The sequence below is a fragment of the Typha latifolia genome, chromosome 3 (assembly GCF_019914945.1).
Source record: "Typha latifolia isolate L0001 chromosome 3, TyphaL0001v2, whole genome shotgun sequence".
Taxonomy (NCBI): Eukaryota; Viridiplantae; Streptophyta; class Magnoliopsida; order Poales; family Typhaceae; genus Typha; species Typha latifolia.
Window position 1 is genome coordinate 15,295,961 of NC_133088.1, and position 22,672 is coordinate 15,318,632.

Consider the following 22,672-nt stretch of genomic DNA (forward strand, 5'->3'; position numbering starts at 1 on the left):
ATTAATTGCCAAATTAAATGTTTAATTAATCACAGTGCAAATTGCAAATCTTCTCAGTAACACCTCTCTCTTCAGAGGCAATACGGTTGAATTCACAATAATCTATTCCTTATTCTCCGGTAATGGATTCTAGAAAATTGAAAGGATCTTTCGATCAGTCAGATCACTTCGGTTCCATTAGAGATAACGATTCAGAAATCTAACAACAATTCGTCTACCACTTTTACAATTGAGGAGTGAAACAATGGAAGTACCAAAAGGTTGATTTGCATAAGACTACATGAAAAAAATCAGAAAAATACTACAAATCATGCAAATGACCGTTGAAATAATAGGCATTTATTCTTAGATTCAACATAAATATTCTCGGTAGGACTGCAGTCATCAGCATGATGAGCTCGAACTTCCACCATGCAATAAAAGAGGATTCAGAAGGGGAAAAAAATTGATTACAAACAAATCTGACAATTTCAAAGACAGTGTAGTCAGTTGGATGCTACACCACAATTTTATAACCAACAGAACACGAAAAAACATGGAATCCACAAAAAACAATCTAAAGAGAACTGCCAAGTAACTACTTACTTATGCCAATCGTTCAAGAATGGGTTGACAGTCCTGTGAAGAATAAATACATCTCGATGGCACCTGCAAAGCTGTGATCCTCGAAAAATTCTAGCCATATATGGCTGTGGAGCAGGTGTGGAAATCAATCTCCCTCCTAATAGATCTTCATAGAAGAGGCAGTGAAACCAGACCGAGAGTATGATTTTCAGCCAGGTCTTTTAGCATTACCTGGACAATCCCGGTGTCGCCTTGAAGACTCCCTTATAAGTAACTCATGTTTCTTCTGCAATCTCATCTATTCTATCTTCTTCTTCGCGACAATATAATGCATTTAGTTCTTGCTGTAACTGAAAGAGAGAAAATTGGACCATCATAATAGGCCAAAATGTTCCATATACAGATTATTTGTCATTGAAAATTATCATCTTGTAAAAAATTTATGACATATTTGGAGAATTATTTTAAACTTAAAGAAAAAGGAGCACAGTGTCAGATACATTATTGGAAAAAATGTCTCCAAGTCAAAATGTGCGGTATTGTAACTTTTGTTATACTCCAGAACTTAACTTACACTCTGCTCTCCATGAGTTTCAGCTAAAAATAAATTACCTATATTTATTTATAAAATTCTTGTTGCAACATCTTCAATTGTCTGTCAACAACAAGAACAACCAAACCTAGGTCCCAACTATTTGGGTTCTGCTAACTAACTCCTATTGCAACTTATTTAATTGCTCACTGACACAGAAAGTATAATTGGATTAAGTTCTTGTTGGATCAAGAGTTGACAGAAGCCAGCATGCATGTTTCCGAAGTGATTCTTAAAAACAAGGGTCATAGGTACAAGTTAAGAGAATAGAAAGTGGAAGAGATTGCTCAAAAGCAGAAATGAGTTCAGAAAAGGTATGGTAATCACGAGATGGTCAGTACATTTCAAGATATAATTGACAATATGCCATCATAGAGAAAAAGAGTTACCTGAATATACTTTATCTTTGCTGCAGTCAACTCATCAGTTAGAGCAATCATCCTGCAGGAGGAACAGTAGAGGGATTGACTCTAATTAAACTAACATATATTGGATAACAAACTGGGATTCATCTATTACATAGAAGCATGTTTAGCTGTTGCTCATATAAGATCAAGTTCTTCAACAACATAACTATATTTCAGCACTTATTTCAACAACACATTAAGTTGTCAGTGCGTTAGCACTGATACATGAAAGTTGGCTGGCAGTTGGAAGAGAAATCAACTAATTATATTGGGAATGAAATACAAGATTGGCAAATAAAATGCTACAGATCAGAAAGCTAGGACCAGAGATAGATAGTTTATGCAGAACGAATATCATTTCATCAGCAAAAGAATGCCCTAACTATGTTATATTGCCTTTTCTCTCTCAGTAAAAGAAAAGTTTCTAAAGGCTTCATAGTAATAAGATCCATTCATTCTCTTCTCCTTTACCAGTAATAAGCCTTTAGCTCATATAAACCATTTACAATTCATGAACCAATTCACTATCTAATCCAATTTCATGTCCTCCATTTATGATCTGCTCTTTGATTTTGAAAACATATATTTTGTCACTTGCAATTGCATCATTCTGTTTTGCATCAGTCTTATAGAAAATAAGCAAGGCGCAATAATGCTCAGTATACTAATAATTTTTTTTTTTTGGAGTAAAAGTCAGTAGGCACATACTAAGAAATTGTTAATGGCATTATTTGAGCATATAGCTCCCAAAAGCATCTTTTTTCCCTTTGTACAATTTTAACACCATGCCATACTAAATTGACCATCCCAGGATTTTGTTTGCACAACTTTGACCACTCCGGTTATGTAATAAAATCAGATTATGATGCATAACACCTCTCCGGAAAGTGGAAAATATATTTGTGTTAAAAGGTAGTGAAGATTTACCTGGTTTGCAACTCTGAAATATTACTAAGCAATAAACGCTCTCTCTCAGTGGTTGCTGACTCAACCTGCCAAAATAATGGGAATTCAGCATTATTTAGAACTTCATATTTCTTCTACACGAGTCAAACGCAAAAAGCGAATTTGCTAAAAGTAGTATCAACTTGGCAAGGCATACATGTTTGAGTGGTATTGGACATATTGGTATCAATGGTTGTGCATTTGTTCAGCATATACAGGTTCGTTAATTATTAAAAAATCTAGAATAACAGAACCAGTACTGCTTTACTAGATCATACATATATAGGTTACACATCAACCTGCAAAAGAAACAAAATGCACACTTGCTTGCATGCCTATTAGGGCTGTAAAAAAAGCTCGCTGACTCGTTTAGAGCTCAACTCAAGCTTGGCTTGAGCTCTACGACTTCTTTAGTTCGAAAAGATAATCAAGCCAAGCCGAGTTGGAGCCAGCTTGCTCGAGCTCAGCTCGAATTAGCTCGAAATATATATTATTATATTTAGTTCTATTTATTTATCTAAAGTTATTCTAGCACAATAGGTAAGAATGCCTTTATCCTTACCCATAACCCAGGTTTGAATCATAGTTGCTACATTTTTCAAAGTAGTGTGTTAAATTTTTAAAATGAAGTTCGATTTAGTCTCATATCGAAAGTGAACAAAATTGAAGTGGCTTTTATACATAGTCTCGTAGACCGTTAAAATGTGTTCTCTCAAATTAAATAATATTTAATATTCTAGAAACGAGCCACTCGAGCCAATCCGAGCTAGCTCGATACTAGTATGAGCTGAGCCAAGCCGAGCCTCTATTAACCAGCTCGTCTCGAGCTCAAGCTCAAGCCGCGTTGGAGTAATCTCCATTTTGAGCTGAGCCGAGCAAAACTCAGCTTGCTCGAACTCGGCTCGTTTACACCTCTAATGCTATATCATGAAAAGGGCCTAAATAGATAGCAATATATACAATGATATAATGTCAAAAGAGGAGGGAGACTACTCACCTTCACTCTTTGACCTCATCGTGGCTGCTCGCCGCTGACTTTGTTGTCGCCCGTCGTTCGCGTGCCAGAGCCTTGTTGATGAAGTCGCTGCTCGCATCCGACGCGGATGCGAGTGGTGACTTCATCGACGAGGCTCTGGCACGCGAACAACGGGTGACGAGGCCAGCGTGAGTGGATTGCTGCTAGAAGGGGTGCTGTGCGGCACCCCTCGTGCCACGTACCGATACGTTGTCGGCACGGCCATTGTCACTCAAAAGGATGAATAGACAAGAGAGCCACTAGATAGGCAGAAATTAAATATCCATGCAGCTATATCACAAATATAGCAGATATTTGCTGCAATAAAGATTGATAGATGAGAGAGTACCAAGGATGGGAGATGCCAATAATATGTTTACACCTGTATAATGACTATCCCATATATTCGCTGACAAAATTTCTCAGAATTTAGTTATGATCATTGAACAAATTTCTGAAACACACCGGATTTCAAAATGGTAACACAAACTAAATGTTCCAACTTTCATTTTGAAATATTGCTTGATATGTCACAGGATGTGAAGGACTTCACTTTAAGCATCACCCCAAACTTCACATCAAAGTTGGGTTCATTCTCCATCATATGAAGAGAAAAAGGTTTATGACAAAAGACCATATGAAAACCCCTATGCCAAATTCAAAGCAGTCAAGTAACTTCTATTGAAGTTCACTTACCAACATATCAATGTCCAAATTGCGTGCTTGTGAAGATGCTCCAGGTTGAAAACCTGAAAAACACAGCTCTTCTGAATTACAGTTACAATAAATCTTTGAGTGGTTCAATCAAGAGTGAAAATCTTATACTCACCATCAACTACCTCATTCTGTTGCAAGCTATTTAAAAGATTGATCATGAGATCCTGAACAATCATCAAAGAAAGATTTTAGCTACCAAACTTCTCATCAATGAGAGAGGTTATTAACAGAGATTATTCAGCAATAATGCAATGCATAGAGTGGAAGTAGGATCATTTCATCATACTCGTTGAAATGAAGTTTGCTGAACAAGATTTTGAAGATGAGGCATAAGAACTGATGCAGGTAGCAAGTTACTGCTGACTTCCTTTGGATATTGACTAGTAGGCTGGAAAACCAAATGGAATTTGACTTTAGTTGTGGAATAAAGAGAATAAGGAGATATCCCAAACCCTAATTATAACAGCACTTAAAATAGTCAAACTTTAAGTTGATCAAAAAGTGGGAAAGAGAACTTGTATAGTATGACATAATTATTGTTGGCAAATAAAGATGAGATGAGTATAAACTATCTACACCATGTACACATTACAGACAATTCAATAAAATTACTATTTAATAAATTAAGTTGGTTAGTTATGTATTGTTTGTAATTCACTGGAAATAAAGATGTATAGGGGAAAAAGTTGGCCCCAGAAATAGTTCACAAATTTTCTAGGTGATTTTAAGTTGACCTCAAGTATTTATCTTTTGCCAGCAATCCTAGATTAATTTCGAGAGATTCATGTTGCTCACAGACAAATCTCACATATCATGTAATTCCCTCAAAATGGGTCCATGTGCAAAGCTACAGAAGCTAATCTTCTGAAGCATATAAAGCATACTCCACATTGGACAAAGATAAATATTGGATAGCTTTGTATCAAACTCGTTAGACCGCTAATAACAGATGAATATGCATACCATTGGTTTAGCATTGACCAGCCACTCACCAACACTGGCTGATTTTCGCAATGGAGATCCCTGAGAACTCTTAACATTATACCATGGAAGAAAAATATTCAGTGCAATAAAATATTGTAAACAGATCATGAATCAGGAACAACTGCCAACCTGGGATGACCTCCGTGGAATAGTACATAGTGGAATATCCTGAACCAGAAATGTATATGTTAAGTTTGATATACCATTCTACCAGCAAAAGTTTATTAAATTAAGAGCTGACCTTTACAAGATCCACATTTTCAGATGTAACTGAAAAACGGCCTTTTATTTGTACCACATTAGGCTTAGACTTATCCTCCGAAGAATCCCCATAACCTATAAAAAGTAGTAAAACAAAATATTATTTTCTCTGTACATGTTACAGAAAGGTGGAGTGATCCCACAAAAGGTTATTTAACCAGCAAGACTCCTATTCCATATTTTCAAGATTCAGATTTTCTTTCTTTGATATTTATTAACACTGATTGAGAAGTACACCCTTAAGCTAAAGGTGTTGTTTTGCATACATACCCTTCAAAAATCTTTTAATCGCTTGTATGCCTCTCTTAAATTGATATCTACATATATACCCCTCAAAACACACTTTTTTTTGTATGTATATTTTTTAAAACCCTTATTTTTTTTATGAATACCCCTCATAGTAAAAACTAACCGTCAAAATTTGAACAATTTAAATGTAAAAGACAAATATCATTATTTTAGTTTTCAAGTATTTCTCTTAGTTAAGAATATTTTTGCCTTTTTCACTATTAAAATATTTAGATTTAACTTGAAAAATAACTAGGAGGGTATCTATGCAATAACATATGTTTTGAGAAGTATATATACAAATACCAATTTTAGAGGGTGTTAACTCATCAATTACTCTAAAAGTTTAAGCTGTTAGGAAACAGTGATTTTTATATTCTATATTTTAATACTCTTCCTCATTTCCAAGCTGAAATATTTTAATGGGTTCAAGAAGTAAATTTAATTTAAATGGGTAAAGTTTAATATTTTCAAGCAATGATGAGCATAGTAGTAAAGATGAGCATGGTAGGATTTGAACTCATGATCTTTAGCTCTGATACCATATTAACTCACCAATTACGTTAAAAGCTTAAGCTGTTAGAGAATGGTGATTTTTATATTTTCTATTCTAATATACGACATACAAGCAAATAAGAAATTCTTTAAGGGTATACATATAAAAACCCTAAGCTAAACTAAATTGAAAAGTTTGCCTGAGTGCTTCATCAAGGACTGAACAAGCTTCTGCTTAACAAAGTAAAATTATCGAGATCTATGTTGCCTTGTTACCTCCTGAAGATCGTATAGGAGCTGATAAACTATTTGCAGAAGCACGGTTTGGAAGCATCAACGGGCCACTAAAATTTGTTGTTCTCCGTGCATCTCGTCTATATTTGTCAGCTACTGCTTGACTGTCAACATCAGACCTACATTTGGAAGCAAATTTAGCCTCTAATTCTTTAGTTTGTATGCATAAGAAAAGCCCTACCTCTAAAAGAAAATATCATTACATTAACACTATATATATACTATTTGAAAGAAAGAATGAGATATTACTAGAATAAGTAGAATACTACTAACATTTGACCTATATATATGTATGTATTTTTCTACACTGAACACATTATATGATTACCGAATGCATCTAGAACCACTAAAACAAAATATCATTAGCAGGTTATGCTTATACAACACTACTAAAAGTGTTTTTCTTTTCTTTTCTTTTTTTGAAAGAGTGGGGTGAGACCTTACTAGAATAAGTAGAATACTACCATTTGACCAATATATATCTTCATTTATGACATTACGTGCAATAGCTTATAGAACATATCCAGACATATGGATTTGTATATCAATTGCACAAGATAGATTAGATAATGCTACATGGACTTTCTTCATATTCAATTACTCTTGAAGTACTACTTTAAAGTTTAAACAAGCATCAAGTTTGAAAAGAATTTAAAAAAAAATATGAACCTTTCAGTACGGCCTCTTTCAGATAATGAATTACTATGCGAATTAGAAGTCACAAGCGGACCGCTATAAGTTTGATGTTTCTTTCCAACTTCGCTTTTCCAGTGGTTGGTTTCTATGCTCTGCTTTGATGTAGATGGAACTGAATCATTTGCCGATCTTTGCTTCTCATATCTGCCAAGCCTGTCTTGATTGCCAGGGTTGCAAATATCTGGTTCCAAAATCACATCTTTTGTACTTAAGCACCTCGTATCAGACTCTAGTACTCCACAAGTACTTTCCCTGGAAAAAAAATGGATAAAACTTGCAATAAGACTTATAAATCAAATAAAGTGGTTTACAACTATGCTATATAAATAGTATTCCCAATCAAAATGAATTAGAAATATTAATATTCGCTGTAACATTTGAGTAAATATAAAACAAGCATAATCAACTTGCTTAGGTATCTCCTAAGTAGAACTGAACGCAAACCTAAAGAGAAAATGAGAAGTGGACGATGATATAAACCTCAACAGAAGTGGTAGCTAGAGCATAAATTGTCTTAGAAAAAATTATAAAATTAGTATTTCTAGATCTATTTATTGCATATGTATACACATGTGTGTATGTTAGAATATAAAAATAGAAAAATATTGTTTTTTAATAGCTTAAGCTTTTCAATCAACTAGTTATATAACATGGTATCAAAGCCTGGTTTTCTAGATATCTTGAGTTCGAACAACCTCATTTAATTTTTATTTTCTACTATTGAATTTTGTGCAATATGGAGGGTCGCACACTCAATATCTTTTATCTATCCACATAAAATATATAGGAGGTGTGTTAAAGATATGACATATATTGTTGGTCCATTATTTAATAGCTTAAACTTTTAGAGTAATTGATAAGTTAGTATGATATCAAAGCAGATGTCTTGAGTTCAAATTTAATCAAGCCTATCTATCATATAAAATATGTCACTCATTTAATTCAAGTACACTTCTTGGATCTATCAAAATGTCCTAAACCCGAAAGTGAAGAGAAGTATAAAAATATAAAAATAATATTTTTCTGACAACTTAAGCTTTAAGAATAGTTGATGAGTTATATCTATATATATCACCAAGAAAGGTACAAGATAGATCATTTCCCTGTAGACATATTTGGCTTATATTGCCTTTACTATTGCCTCCAACCTACATCTACTTATATTAGCTTTATGCATGACGTGTTAGTGTATACAGATCACTAAGCAATATTAGTATCATGGATGGTCGTGCTGACCGGCACGGGGCGTGCCGGCACATGGCACGAGGGGTGCCGCACGACACCCCTCCTAATAGTTCCGTCACTCGCCGTCTCCGTCGCCCTCGCCGATCGCCGTCGCCCGAGCGCGTCAGTGCCGTAGCCCGAGGGAGAGATGAGAGAGAGAGAGAGAGAGAGAGAGAGAGAGAGAGAGAGAGAGAGAGGATCCAGATCCGCAACTTAAGTTTTAATCGATAACCTTATCTCTCTCTCTCTCTCTCTCTCTGGCTAGGGCACCGACGCGCTCGGGCGACGGCGAGCGGCGAGCGGCGACAGCAGGTGAGCGGCGAGCGGCGGCCGGCGACGACGAAGGTGAGTTTCTCGTTTTTTTTTCTTCTCCTCTTACGGCACGGCCGGCAAGTGCCGCGACACATGCCGTGCCGTGCCTGTGGCACGGCCATCGTTGATTAGTATATTACCTATAAAATCAAACTTCATAGAAAGAATTGAAAATAAGATTTGAAGCTAAAATCATTTGCTCACAAGAAATATAAAATGAGGTACTAGAAAAGGAAGAATTCCTAAGACAACTTACCTACAGTTGATCTCATTAGTAAGTATTGTTTTCCTTGAGTTAGTTGAAGTGGATGGATCCTGCCAATTATAAAGAGTCCTTTATAAGTGATGTCAATTTATAACCAGAAAAGTATTATCTCACACGGAAGGCACAGATAGCAAACATAAAACATGCCCTAAAAAGAATTAAAATAAGGCTGCAGAGACCTTGTTAATGACAACCTGCCTCATGATTTCTTCATCTTCCTTCATTTCAGGAAGATCCTCATCATCCTGAATCTAAAATGATATTAATAAAATCAGTAGCAGCTCTAATAATCGAATGCACAAAAAGGAATTGATATTTAATTTTGAAATAGAAATAGATGTACTACTAAAAAGAAAGGTATGGTGATACCATACCAGTGATGCTTGTGCCTTCAAATCATCAACATCAAAGTTCCATGCACTAACACCTCGTTGATACTCACTCTGCCGAAGGAATGAAGCACAATAAATATCTAAACTATTGGTTCAAAAATTAGTCTCCCATGTAAATTTCTTGAATTTTGAGAAATAGTTGCCTTAACGCTCACATGAAGGGAACTATCCATATAAACTCGTCTTGCATGCATCTCCTACCATACTTCTACTCAAACATTATGTATTGCAGGACATTAACATGTTGTTTCAAGTCCAAAGCCTAACAAGGTAATTTTGATGGAAGAGTTTTTACACCAATAATGTTAATTGCAGTTTGTTTTTTAGGTTGGAATATACACTCCCTGTATTAACATTCCTTGGCCTAGTTGCTCAATAATAAGCCTGGAGTAGCTTGATTGATCCCCATTATCCTGCCATATGATAAAATTTATGTTTTATCTGATTGAATATCATGGTGGGAAATGGGAATGGATGAAGCACAACTTGATTTTATGAGGAAAAGAACTGAAGGCTACTGGGAAATGGGAATAAGCATTCCACCAAAATTGTGGAATAGCATTACAGCAGCAGTTGTCCTAGGTCCTCACTTTGTTCCAATTTTCAGAAAATAAGAAAGACAATTGTGATCATTACAATTATCCCACCATCAGCTAAATGAAATTGGGTTTTTCCTTAATAAGTAGGATTTTTTACATAATTATCACTAAAAACTTTTAAAATAGTATAATTGCCACTAAAATCTTATACCTCTTTCAGAATTGCCATCCTAGTTAGTTTTTCATGGAATATTCTTAACAGATAGTTATTAAAGTGAACAAATTATATAACTTTAAAACCAATTTTCAGAAAATATGTGAGGGAAAAATGGTCTTTCAGTAATACAAAGTTAATTTTAGCAGTGATTCGTTAAATTTAACTGACGGGCTGGTATTTTTGAAAAGGTTCAATGATGTCAGTGGCAATTATGATATTTTGAAGAATGTAGTGGCTATATTGATACTTGAGAAGTTCAATGACAATTATTAAAAATCCTTAATAAGTAACACAACAAGTTGAGATAAAAAAAAAATTTATACCAGCTATTCATGCCAAAGCAAAGCCAAAGGAGATAAACATAAGAATACCTCATGGAAGCTGTTCAATAAATAATAAGTTTATGAAACCAAAGTGTTCTTCCGGGTCTTTTAAACATCTTTTAGGTGCCACCCTAAAATCAAAAGTCCAATCCAACTATCCGATGTTCCCACTATGTATCCATTATACAAACAGTAAGAGATGGCCTTTTTACTCGCCATTTTTATCTGCTTCTCTGTAACATACAACAAACACAGTTGACATAGCATTGGGCAATGAATTGCTCACCGATAGCATCTTTTCCTCAAGCAGAACCTCTCGATACACTATTTTATATGTGCCTACTACTTTTTAAAAAGTTTGGTTCCTTTCTGTCCCTCTTACTATTAGAAGTTCAGAACAGATCTTTGAAGATTTAATCTACTCAAAGCATTGGAGTTCACACTTTACCAGAAAATTTCCTGCTACTGAGAATCTTGAAATTAACAGGTAAGAAGCCTCACTAACCAAACTCTTCTGAGAAAAGCACCAAAATTTGTAAAAAAAAAAATAATGACTTACCTGTGATATCGCTTCTTGTTCTGCAGAAGGCATTTTCTTCAAAGCTAGTTGTGCAGCATCCTTGAGCTGCACTTGTAGAAAAGAACAGACAATGAGATCACTTATATCATTTTTAAAAAAGGAACTTCTAGAAATACACAAGAAATTAATGTAGCTAACCTGGAGTGCCTTCACACGGTCCCAAAGGGGTGGCAAGTCAACTAAGATACTTTTCAATGACAACTCTGGAGGCTTTGCATGTTTGAAAAATGAATGCTTTAACAATTTTTCTGCTGTTGGCCTCTTTGCTTGATCTTTCACCAAGCACATTGCTACCATCTCCTTGAAAGACTGATTACAACTGAAAATCTTTCATTAGAACAATAAACACTACAAAATATAAAACACGGTTGGCCATGCCGACTTATACCAATCTACCTTCGGAAAGATCCTATTACACAAGTCTAGTGCCAAACTTATACTAGTAAAAAATGCCTTATCTGCACTAGTACAGTAGAGTATCTCAAGGCTCCCTTGTATTGTTTGTGCAGAAACAAAACAAGCCAATTAAGCACTACCTGAGTCCTAGTTGTATCACTTGTATATTAATATGGTCATGCCTATTCATGCCAGACTGCATGTGCCAACGCTGCTACCTTAGCAGAACAGGGCTATGTATGACAAGCCCATCGTGCTATAAACTAATTTTACGACTACCTAAAATCTACAAAAATACAGAAATTCAAAAGATGATTGTCACATTATTAAGCAATGTCTGCCTTAAGAATAAGTAATAGCTAAAAGGACTGGTAATACCTTTGAAAACCTCCTATCACGATCATAATCAAGTCCTGGAGGTGCATTCTGAAGGGTCATAAGAAGAACCTACATATGGATGGACCAAAACAATCAGGTCAGAGCATCTACTATTACATTTAACTAATGCAAAGAAAGAAAGTAACAGCTAAGCAGTTGTATGATGCTTGACATGCTGTATAATCTGCAAATCATAATCAGCACCATAATTATTAATTAAAAACTGATCGCTTATGCCTATATCCAGACTTCTATTAAAACACAACTCATTATAAATTCAACCCAAATGGTAAACAAACAACAGATGAAAAAGATGGAAGCTTCAAGCAAAGATTTAATATTGCACAATAACATTAGTAGTACGCTTAGTAAGAACCTGTGAAGGAGATCCCTAGAACTTAATCTTTGGATAAGACTTCATGGTTAGTTGTGAAAGAAGCCAAATTATGATTCCAAGAAATTAACAATCACTAATAGTTACTTATTTAAGACATAAATATCATACCCAATAAAAGATCTCATCGCAAGAACATTGGAATTAGTGTCATCAAACTACAAGTGATTAACAAAATTATTCCTATGCATTTATGCAACAGAGTTGTCAGTTGCCATTCTAGCTCAGAACAACACCATCTAGAAGGAAATGTTTTTCCAGTAAATATTCATTATTGACTTAATCCTGAAAAGAGAATACAAAGCATATTTATGATGGCAAACTCAGCTAAAAGTAGGAACCAGAGAATTATAAACATCAGAGGTAAATAGTCACTCTTCTAATAGTATAAATATATGTCAGTATCTTGATAATATTACTGAATATGAGTTCCCAACTTACCTCCACAAAATCACCCTACAAGCACAAGGCTAGCAAAGTCACCACAAAAATGGTATTAACAAGGATTCATTCACAATAATAAAAGATACGTGTAATAACATACTGGTTGAACTTTCAGAAATATTTGCAAACATATGAAGCTATTCATGAGAAGACCAGGCAAATGTAAACTATGAAAAGCTCTTTGATGTAATCCGAAGATTTATGTTCCTAATGTTCTTCTTGCAAACTATTATCTATGCCCGGCATAAGAACTAAAGTGACTGCTGTAAAATGACCAAATAACTTGATGGCATACCTTCATAGGAGGATATTTAGAAAATGGAGCATGGCCATGTGCTAGTTCAAGTGCAGTTATCCCGAAAGACCAGATATCAGCTCTGTCAGGAAAGATTCAACAATTAATGAGATCACCTCAGTGTCAACGTATTCCCTAAATAACTAAATATATTAATATAACATCTTACTAACAAGATATGTGAAATTATTTGAAGAATAGTTTTTACTGATGGAATGAGAATAGGAGTAACTAGACAAAATTTAGGTGTGTCTTATTTAGCATTTAGAATCACCTTATTTGGGATAATTAAACTAGAGTAACATATATCAAGAATATCTCAGTGTTCTACTATGATTAACATCGTAGAAAATTCCTCATGGAAAATCTTCGACAAGCAACAAAATCCCAATCTTCATCAAACTTAATGTAAACTTTATCAAGCAGACAACTCCAATTAGTGAAAACCCAAAATGCACTACTCTAACTTACCGCTTATCAAGATAGTTTGTTGATGCACATTCTTTTATGAGTTCAAGCACTTCATAAACATTGCAACAGGAGGATAGTGATGCCATCCTCTTTATGGATAACAGTATAATTCATGAATGCTGATTGTTTTGCAACTATTCCACTAAGAGGTATTTAACTATCTATTTACTAGTAAGATAAGTAGGATGTTTTCTGCATCATTTTCATACAGGTCAAGCGGGCACCTCATTAAATCTTTATAAACAGCATCATCTAGATGGTCTTTTATTTATTAGATGGTATTTTTTCTTCTTTGAGTCTTAATAATTGTTCACTAGCTAAACAAGTAAATCTCTTTTAGCTATACCTTTTGGTACATAATAACCTCATGAGAAACAAAGCTATCATTCTTGTTAATGATTAGCGATCTGTAACTTTTTATGGTAAACTAACTAATAGTTACTAGTATGTTACTATGTATTGTAACTCTATGCATGAATGTATCTGACCAAACTACATAAATCTGATACTAGCAAATATGATTGTCTTAGCATGTATAGTAGACATATAGTGCATAGTGTGTGTGTGTGTGTGTGTGTGTGTGTGTGTGTATCCACACATTTTTGGGTATCTCCAAACACAAGCTGGTGCGGTATTGCAATGGGCTGAGCTCGAGCCACCTCAGCATCAATTAGTTTCGAGCTTGATCCAAGCTCAAGATTGGTTTCTAATAATTTCAAATTGAGCCGAACTTGGCTCTTCTATACCCCCTGCATGAGGGAGTAAATTAAGGTCCATGACCATCATTTGTTGCTGATTAATTTCTAATGTAGCAAAAACCCTTGCATCACATTATAATGTTGCTTTGTCCTCATCCTGTTATTGCTTATACCAAAAGCATCATTTTGCCTTTCTTTTATACCTATACCCAGTCCTCTTTGCATCAGGAAATGATAGATGGTGTTTGTCTTCCATAAACGTAATTGCATATGTCCAAATGAAATCAGTTCTCTTGCAAGGACACAAAAAGCATCAAAGCCTACTGAGCATGTGTCAAATGTATTTGACTTTCTTAGTTCAATGGAATGCTGAAATGCTTCATCACTACGCTCTGGTACCTTTAATGCATAAATGGGTTGCTTTAGACATAAATAGTAGTTCAACTGTGATACAACTTAAATCTTGGCCAAGTAATTATAAATTTAAACTAGGCAGAAAATATTAACAGACAACTATTTTCTTTAGATTGTCAATAGACTTACTTGAAATTATATCCACTCCCTGGCTGCAAAACTTCGGGGGCCATCCTATAGCCAGAAAGATAAATGAAAAAAACAGCTCATCAGAATACTGGTTGGCGATTAACTTTTGAAAATTATAATGATTCTAGAAGAAAGAACACACAAAATGGCATTAAAAAGTACTATGTATCTCACCAGCATGGTGTTCCCACAAAAGTATTCCTGGAACGTTGCCTATCACCTCTATCAAACATGCAAGCAGATACACCAAAATCCCCAAGTTTCACCACACCAGAACTATCTAGAAGGATGTTTCCAGCCTGTAATTATGAGTCTTGTTAGAAAAGGACGTCATGTAAAGAAAAAACAAAGAGTGTATGCCTTCCATAAATAAACTAACCTTGACATCTCGATGTATATGCCCATGCCTGTGAAGGTACTCCAAAGCTCTAAGTGTTTCTTTTAAAATAGATCCTATAACTGGCTCTTCAAATCCATCCGGATATGCAATCTTCATCAGGTGCAGACATGAACCCTCTGTCATGAATGGCATAACCACCCAAAGGAACCGTTCAACAACGAAAGAGCAGAAAGCTCTTATGACATTGGGGTGCTCTATCAAGCTCATCGTCTGGGCTTCCCTTCGTATATCATCCTACATATCATGCTATAGTCAGTACCATTTAAATGTAGTTTAAAGTAATGCATGGGGACAGATATGATATATAGATTGAAATACTTTACTAGTCATTCCTTGGAAAATGTATGCATATTTATTAAAAAATTGCACAATAGAAATAGCTTTAAAAAACTTATGTCAATAAATTAACCTGCTATAGAAAATGGAAAATTACAAAGACATCTAACTCTATGGATTCATAGAGCATTTTCTCTTTTGACATTTGGACATTTTGTTCGCGATCTAATTGTCCTCCCGACTGATGTCCAGCTGGATATGAGTATTGAAATTGTCTGATAAAATTTAGCCACTTAACCTGCCCTTTTTTGCAGTTTCACTACACCTGTTTTCCTATAATCTTTAATATTTTACAACACTTGATGGCTAAATTCTTCTATAGTCCAGTGCCAAAAATTAATATTTCAGAACTAATTATTCCCTGCTTCTAATGAACAGTTCTGCTAGCTAAGCTAGTGAGTAAATTAGGGGTATCTTACCTTATACATTTCTGACATAAGGACCCCCAAATGAGTATTCAGGCAATTCGAGATTAATTCATAGTTGATCAGAATGCGAGCCAGTTACAGTAATTCATTAAGGCATGGCAGAGCAGAAGAAAGGCAATTAGGAATAAACCTGTGGATTTCCCAAAATTAGCCTCATCTCAATTACGGTACGTAACTTCATCTGCCAAATGGACATATGGATTACATGAAAGCATTCTCTTGTTTGACTGATCCTTTACCTAAGAACTATGAACAAACTTCCATGGGCCATATTTTAGATAATAGCTGTTCATATAATATTCCGTGTCACTTAGTCTTCTCAACTTTAACTTGAGTTCTCTCCAGCCCCAGATTCTCAAAACAGCTTTAGATGGCAAACAAGTACGAATCAGATAAGAATAATTTGGCACAGGTATATAACATGTTGACTGTAGTTCATACACCCAATATCACGATTAATGAGGATGTGTGTTTCCCTTTCCAGTTCACTATTCAACAGAAGTTTACTTATGATCACTCTGAATTATTAAAAATGAGGATAAACATGCAAACCTTAAAGGCTTAAAACTAAAGATTGGGACACCCAATATCATAATTAGAGAGGATATTTGTGTGTTACCAGCTTAGCTAAACAAAATATTACTTCAATTACTCTGAGATACCGTAATAACGGAAGATAGAGTTGATTAATTTCAATCCTACTTTTCTATCCAACTATACTAGAATATATTGAATTCACTATTACTTTCTATTACTGCTACATACATAGCCTGCTCTTTATACTGTTCAGAAAAAAAGATGACCCTTTCTCCTCCTCCTGAAGCATGAACTTGATTCGCACATCAGCGCTGCAGGATACAGAGACTTCGAAAGCATTTGACAACTTTCGAGGAGGGGAGAAAACAGATCGATGGAAACAAAACCAAGGAATCGATCACAGAATTTATGAACTAAACATGACTAGTCATCCTAAATGTCCACTTCGTAAATCAAATCATGCGGTAGAACAGCTAAAGCTGATCCAAATAGCCTAATTCAGCAAGGAATTAAAAGAAAAAGACGGACTCCACAAGAAAAACATCACAGGCAACTAATCAAGAACACATAATTTCTATTCCAATCTAAATCAACTACTTCAAGAAACCTGATTCCAGCCCCCGATCTGGACTCACTAGACCGTGAATTCAACATAAACCAATACCTGACGACTCCAACCGGCAGAAACCCTAGTGATCAAGTACAAGAAGGCAAAGAGACAGAGAGATAGAAACTGACGAGGTTACTGTTGCAGCGATCGAGATCCAAGCACTTGATCGCCACGATCTCGTTGGAAGGGATATAGATCGCCCTATACACCGTGGCGCTCGCCCCGTACCCTACCTCCTCCATTCGCCTGTAGTCCGTCGGGTTCGCCGAGTAGCTCCGGCTGCCACTGTCGTTCTTCCCCATCTCCGGCCGCCGGAATCCACGTCAAGATCGCCGGGACCCTAGTCCCCTACCTACCCAGCTCTCGATATCTGCTTCGTTGACCGCCGTCGAGAGCGACAACGACCCGCTCGGTTACAGACGAGGTCGATAAGGGAAAGAAAAGCAAAAAAATAGAAAAGAAAAAATAATAAATAATAAGGGAGAGGGGAGCGAGCGAGATTAGAAGGGGGGGCGGTGTAGGAGGAGGAGAGGAGAGTGCTGACGTGGCAGGCAGTGGGGCCCGGTTAGCTCGCTCAGAGATCTCCGCCCAGCGGGCGTGGTTTTCTCTTTCGTGTTCTCGGGGGTCGCAAGATATCTCGGGGGCGTGTCGGAAATTGTCGCGAGGAGAGAGAGAGATAGTACCACGGGCGGGGACTTCGCGGGTACGAATAGGATGAGATATTAGTTACAGGATCACAGGACCAATTCGGGTTCGATCGATAGATCACGAGCCGTACGGTTATGGTGGGCTTGAGGCGGTAGGAGTGTAGGATTGGAGAGGGACATTAAGGCCCGGTAGATTACTAGAATAAGCATAAAATCTAAATTAAATTTATTATTTTTCTTACAAGTAATTATAATACCAATCGACTGCTTTACTATCAAACGCCATAATAACTTAAATTAGAATAAGTTTTTTTATACATATTTTAGAAATAGACATAACTAAACTAGTTTGAAAATTATTCTACAATAGAAAAATATATCTAGGCATATAGCATTATTGGTAATAAATTTTATTTGTTAGTCCATAGCCATGGTCACAGGGGGACCATATGAGAGGAATTCGTTGCACTCCATTGGGTTTATATATAACAAGTAACGTTGAATTAATTGAATCGTGCAAATTATTTGACTAAGGATTAATTGCTTGGTGACTTGTCGAGGCTAAATTTTGGGGGTCTTCTGTGTCTTTATTCCGATAATCTGGACCAATTTTATAAATCAACTAAGTTTTCAATAAGTTATAATATTACCAGATTATTATTATTATTATTATTATTTTCTGAAAGAAGCATTAAGAAAGTTTAGATATGGCATTTAGCTGCTCGCTTGACCATTAGCCAGAAGACGTAAGGTGAATGGCATGCAGAACCAGATAATGCGCATAAAAATTGTTGCACCTGCTCATAAACCCTATTTAATCCAAGGGTACTTAGAGTAGATGTCTAAATTCAAGCACTAAATGGTGGATTATCCATTCCGAACTAGTCTCCTAGTTGTTGATCCAGATAACAACTACCTGTCTATCACTGAAGAGGCAATACTCATTTCTTGAAGGAAGCTTGGAGAGCTCATCCAAGCTAGCTAGAATGGTTCTAGCTTTAGCAACTAAGGGGCAGAGGCAATGCTCCAAAAAGAACGATATGGCCGGAGGAGGTGAGTGAGAGTTGAGCATGATATATAGATATCAATGCTACTACAGAGCGAACTTTGCCAGGTTGCGCCAACCAGCCAGCACAAGAGTGTGCTGCTCCTAGCTCTAAGGACTTCGAAGGTTCCTTCGTCATATTTGGAAAGCTACTAAGATGTGCCGAATAACATGAGTGAAGCATATTAGCATTGAAGATTGCTTCTCGAGGGACATCGTCCTCGTTGTTTAATACCTTTTGGCAACGTGCTTTTCAGATACACCACAAAGGGCGAAAATAGTAGGCTATGTCTTTTGTCAGAAGGTCTGCGTGGAGAGATAGCTGGCAGGCATCTAAGGAGGAGGGAAGCATTGTAGATCTGAATCCCAAATAACATGAGAGCTAAGCTGCGTGATCGAAAAGACAATTAGGAAGGAGGTGATTGATGGTCTCGCTGATGGAGCAGCACGTATGACAACCCTTGTCAATGTCTCGGATGCGGCTATAAAGGACTGCCCTTGCTGGTATGGCTTTCGCTAAGCACCTCCAAAGAAATATTTTTACCCTTGGAATAACGTCTCGAGATGATTGACCAAAGCTTCCTATTATCAATCCTCGACGACGAACTCAACCATTCGCCTTGCGAGACTGCTTCATAAGCAGCTTTATCAGAGAGCACTCCATCCTTCGCGGGTGCCCAAAAAGGTTTGTCAGGCTGAGTGACGGAGTAGGGCTGATGTATATATTGAGAATAAGCGAGGCTGCCGACGCCGGGAAAATGCTTTTGATGGGCGACTGATTCCAACTTCCTTCATGAATCAAATCACTAACTTTAATTGTTGATGGAGCTAGGTAACTGAAGGTCCTCAATAATAGTTGCAGGCAGCCAAAAGTCTGAGAGAATAAAAATATATGCACCATCACCCACCATCCAACGTGCATGCTTTGATAATATATCCTTTACTTTGATTATAGAGTTCCAAACAGCACACCCAAAGACGTTTCGAATTTGCTTGCCATAAAAAAGGTGGGGGAAGTGTTTAGCTTTTAACAGCATAGCCCAATTAGAAGAAGGATTGGTGAGAAAATGCCAGATAAGTTTGAGGTTGAGAGCCTTATTGATAAGCAATGGTTGCCGAATTACAAGACTCACGAATAGTTAAGGTTTTTTTAAAGTGATTAGAAAAGCTAATGTGTGATTATCACTAATTGGGAGCTAAGCAGAACAAGTTGAGGACTAAAATATAATCAATTCAAAGGCAGCGAGCGTGATCGAGTTGTTGTTTGCCATGTCTTGATTGGCCTTTTGGTTGGCACATGCACAAAATAACGCACAACTATCTCATGTATGGTTGTTATTTCATTATGCTTTTTTTTTTCTCTTTTGAACTATTAAGGACATGAGATTGTGATCTTCACGAATCCACTACTTCCAATAATGTTGATCAATTTTGTGCTGTCACTACACATTCCTTTCCATCGACCGAAAGAGGAGAAAAAATAATTGTAAGTATAGCGTGGATGGAACTAGTAAAATAAAACACTTGTTATCAAATCTTTTGAATTGACAAAAGACAGGTTCCACTTTGCAACCGCAGCTTTGAAAAAATAGATGGTGAAATAAAGGTGGGAAAAAAAAACACACAAGTGGCAGAATAATGTGATTCTTTTATTAAAGACATGTAAAGTATAAAGACATGCCAACAACTCAAAATGTATAAAAAAAATGACTGGAAATATTGAGGACAGGATGAATATCGTTGAACTAGTCGACTTAATAAGTAGCAATAATTGATAGAAGGGTTGAGAAAAAATAGATTTGGGTGATATGAGCACCTTATATAAATATATCATGGCACCTTTCTAAATCATAGAGCCATATCCTTTCCTTGCCATCCATATTAGTTTGCAACCATACATCAAAACGACGAAACCAACATACAGCTAAGGGAGTCGAACCCGGAACAGACTCAGTGTCGTACAATGCCTTCAATTGAGTTATTAAGACTTAAGAGCAACTAATTAGGTTCCAAAATACGACCAATCAAACATTCCATAAAGCCATAAAGGGCGAGAGAAGATTGTTCATATACAAAAAGTAGGAGATATTCCACAAGGGTATAAGATGACAAGTGGTCGAGTGATCATACTGATGGTAAATCTTCCACCAAAAAGTTCCCAGATCTACACACCTGTACCAAAAGGTGAATGAATCCTGAAAGCTTTGTATAAACTAATCCTCAAAAGAAGAATTCAACGTACTTGCGTTCATGGTATCTCTTATTATAAAGAAAATTAATTGCAAAAAATAACCAAATAATATGACGCATATCAATTATTTGGTCGTTTCAATTAAAGATTTATACATCCTAAAAAGAAGAAAAAAAAATCTGCCTCAGCTAAGTCGGATGAGGAAAGGGCGGGAGATTCAAATGAGCCTTCTCCGCCTTAGATTTCTAAGCGGAGAAGCTCGAGTAACGAGCAATCCCACCCCCAAGCACACCACCCATATCCCCACATCCACCACCCACCTCACTCCTTCCATCTTCAACGAATCCCCAATCTCCATCTCCCCGTCCTCCCACTCTCCGCCGTCCGATCTCCCATCCTCCTCCTCCTCGTCCTCCTCTAACCCGCCTTCGCAGCAGCAGCAGTCGCAGCCGTCCGATTCCTCCGGTATCTCCTCCAGCCTCAAACAAAACTCTCCTCTCTTCCTCCTCCTCCTCCTCCTCTTCCCTCCCTTCTCCTCCACTCTCTCTCTCATCATCACGCCATTCTCTGCCACCACCCACACCTCCGACGCCGCCGCCTCCTCGGGATTCGCGCAACGGCACTCCATCCTCCACCCCCCGCCGCCGCTGTTGCGCCGGAAAACCCCCGTCACCACCACCTCGTCCCCCAGGTACGCCTCGAACCGCGCCCCCTCTCCAATCCGAATCCGATCTGTGCTCGCGAACACGGATCCGGGCTCCGGCGACCGAACCCGGTCGAGCGCCACGATCGCCGCGGCGCCGGGCCGGGTCTTGGATCCGTTGACTTCCAGTCCGATCCCGTCGATCCTAGGCAAGAATACTAGGGTTAGGTTCTCAGGGAGCGGCCTCCGAGCGTCTTGTTGCTCGATGAGACGGAGGTAGAAGGCACGAATCTTGAGGCGGTCGCGATCCCGAGTGTACGATGGGAAGTCGGCATTGTTCGTCGTCGATCGGCACATCGCTTCGCTTCTCTTCGATCTGATCGATCTATCTCTCCCCTCCTTCTCTGGACTATTATTATTAGTAAAATGATGGAGGGGGGTTGCGGGTGGGGGGTGTGGCGGCTGAAAACTGGTGGCTGAGGATAAAGAGTCTTCTGGTTTATTTCAAAACGGCGGTCGCATGGCACGCAGTTTCCCGGAGGGAACTGGGTACGTGGCGCATCCTGAGTAGTGGAAGGTAATGATTATGGAGTCTTGCTGGTCGCTGTGGGTTTTGATGGAGATTTGGGAGTGGTTTTTGGAAGGAGGAAAAACATTGGGCACACGAATTTGGACGGTTCGGTGATTCTGGAAACAATTATGCAGATTTAGTGTGAGGCCAGATGTAGGGATGCACCGTAAAAAGTTCTATATGACTATATGCTCGGTGACTCGTGTATTAAGAATTGGGCCATGCCTCGTGTATGCTGGCTCTTGTTAAGTCTCTCATGCAACTATGATGCTTACCTTTCCATTTGCAAAGTTAAACCAAGACCCGCTTCGTGTTAAACGAAGAGAGTATATCTTGGAGCTTAGATAACCACTGCGTGGATTCGATTTCCTCCACGCCCATGGGTTTCCCAAAGATAAAGTTCCTTGAAATAAATAAAAAAGATTAAAAAGAATTCTTTCCCTCTTTGCATGATAAGGGTGGAGCAACTAAAATGTTTTTGGTACCACTCAATTTAAGTAGGGAGAGTATTCTCTTACAATCTAGAAGATTATAA

At 37.3% G+C, this 22,672-nt stretch overlaps 2 protein-coding genes across 6 annotated transcripts; both read right to left on the reverse strand.

Annotated features, from left to right (window-relative positions):
- Positions 1-323: 323 nt before the first annotated feature.
- Positions 324-17,510, reverse strand: LOC140784618 (uncharacterized). 5 transcript variants are annotated; one of them, XR_012108297.1, is made up of 23 exons: positions 17,169-17,510; positions 15,109-15,363; positions 14,904-15,028; positions 14,730-14,774; positions 13,018-13,099; positions 11,885-11,953; positions 11,249-11,419; positions 11,090-11,155; positions 9,434-9,502; positions 9,239-9,310; positions 9,051-9,109; positions 7,232-7,510; positions 6,545-6,681; positions 5,466-5,560; positions 5,354-5,392; positions 5,204-5,263; positions 4,527-4,628; positions 4,353-4,404; positions 4,220-4,272; positions 2,491-2,555; positions 1,546-1,597; positions 586-914; positions 324-403 (listed from the first exon to the last, which is right to left on the reverse strand). XR_012108297.1 is itself a non-coding variant. In XM_073132111.1 (22 exons), exons 1-22 carry the CDS (start codon positions 17,340-17,342, stop codon positions 840-842), a joined length of 2,196 nt encoding a protein of 731 aa, XP_072988212.1. In that variant the 5' UTR covers positions 17,343-17,510; the 3' UTR covers positions 324-839. The 5 variants fall into 5 exon arrangements, 4 of the variants coding, with proteins under 4 accessions (XP_072988212.1, XP_072988210.1, XP_072988211.1 ...); XM_073132111.1 differs by having other exon boundaries at positions 324-914; XM_073132109.1 differs by having other exon boundaries at positions 324-914; positions 4,220-4,290.
- A 3,464-nt stretch (positions 17,511-20,974) lies between these two features.
- On the reverse strand, positions 20,975-22,438 carry LOC140784682 (uncharacterized). The gene has a single exon (XM_073132204.1). It carries the CDS (start codon positions 21,921-21,923, stop codon positions 21,141-21,143), a length of 783 nt encoding a protein of 260 aa, XP_072988305.1. The 5' UTR covers positions 21,924-22,438; the 3' UTR covers positions 20,975-21,140.
- Positions 22,439-22,672: the final 234 nt, after the last annotated feature.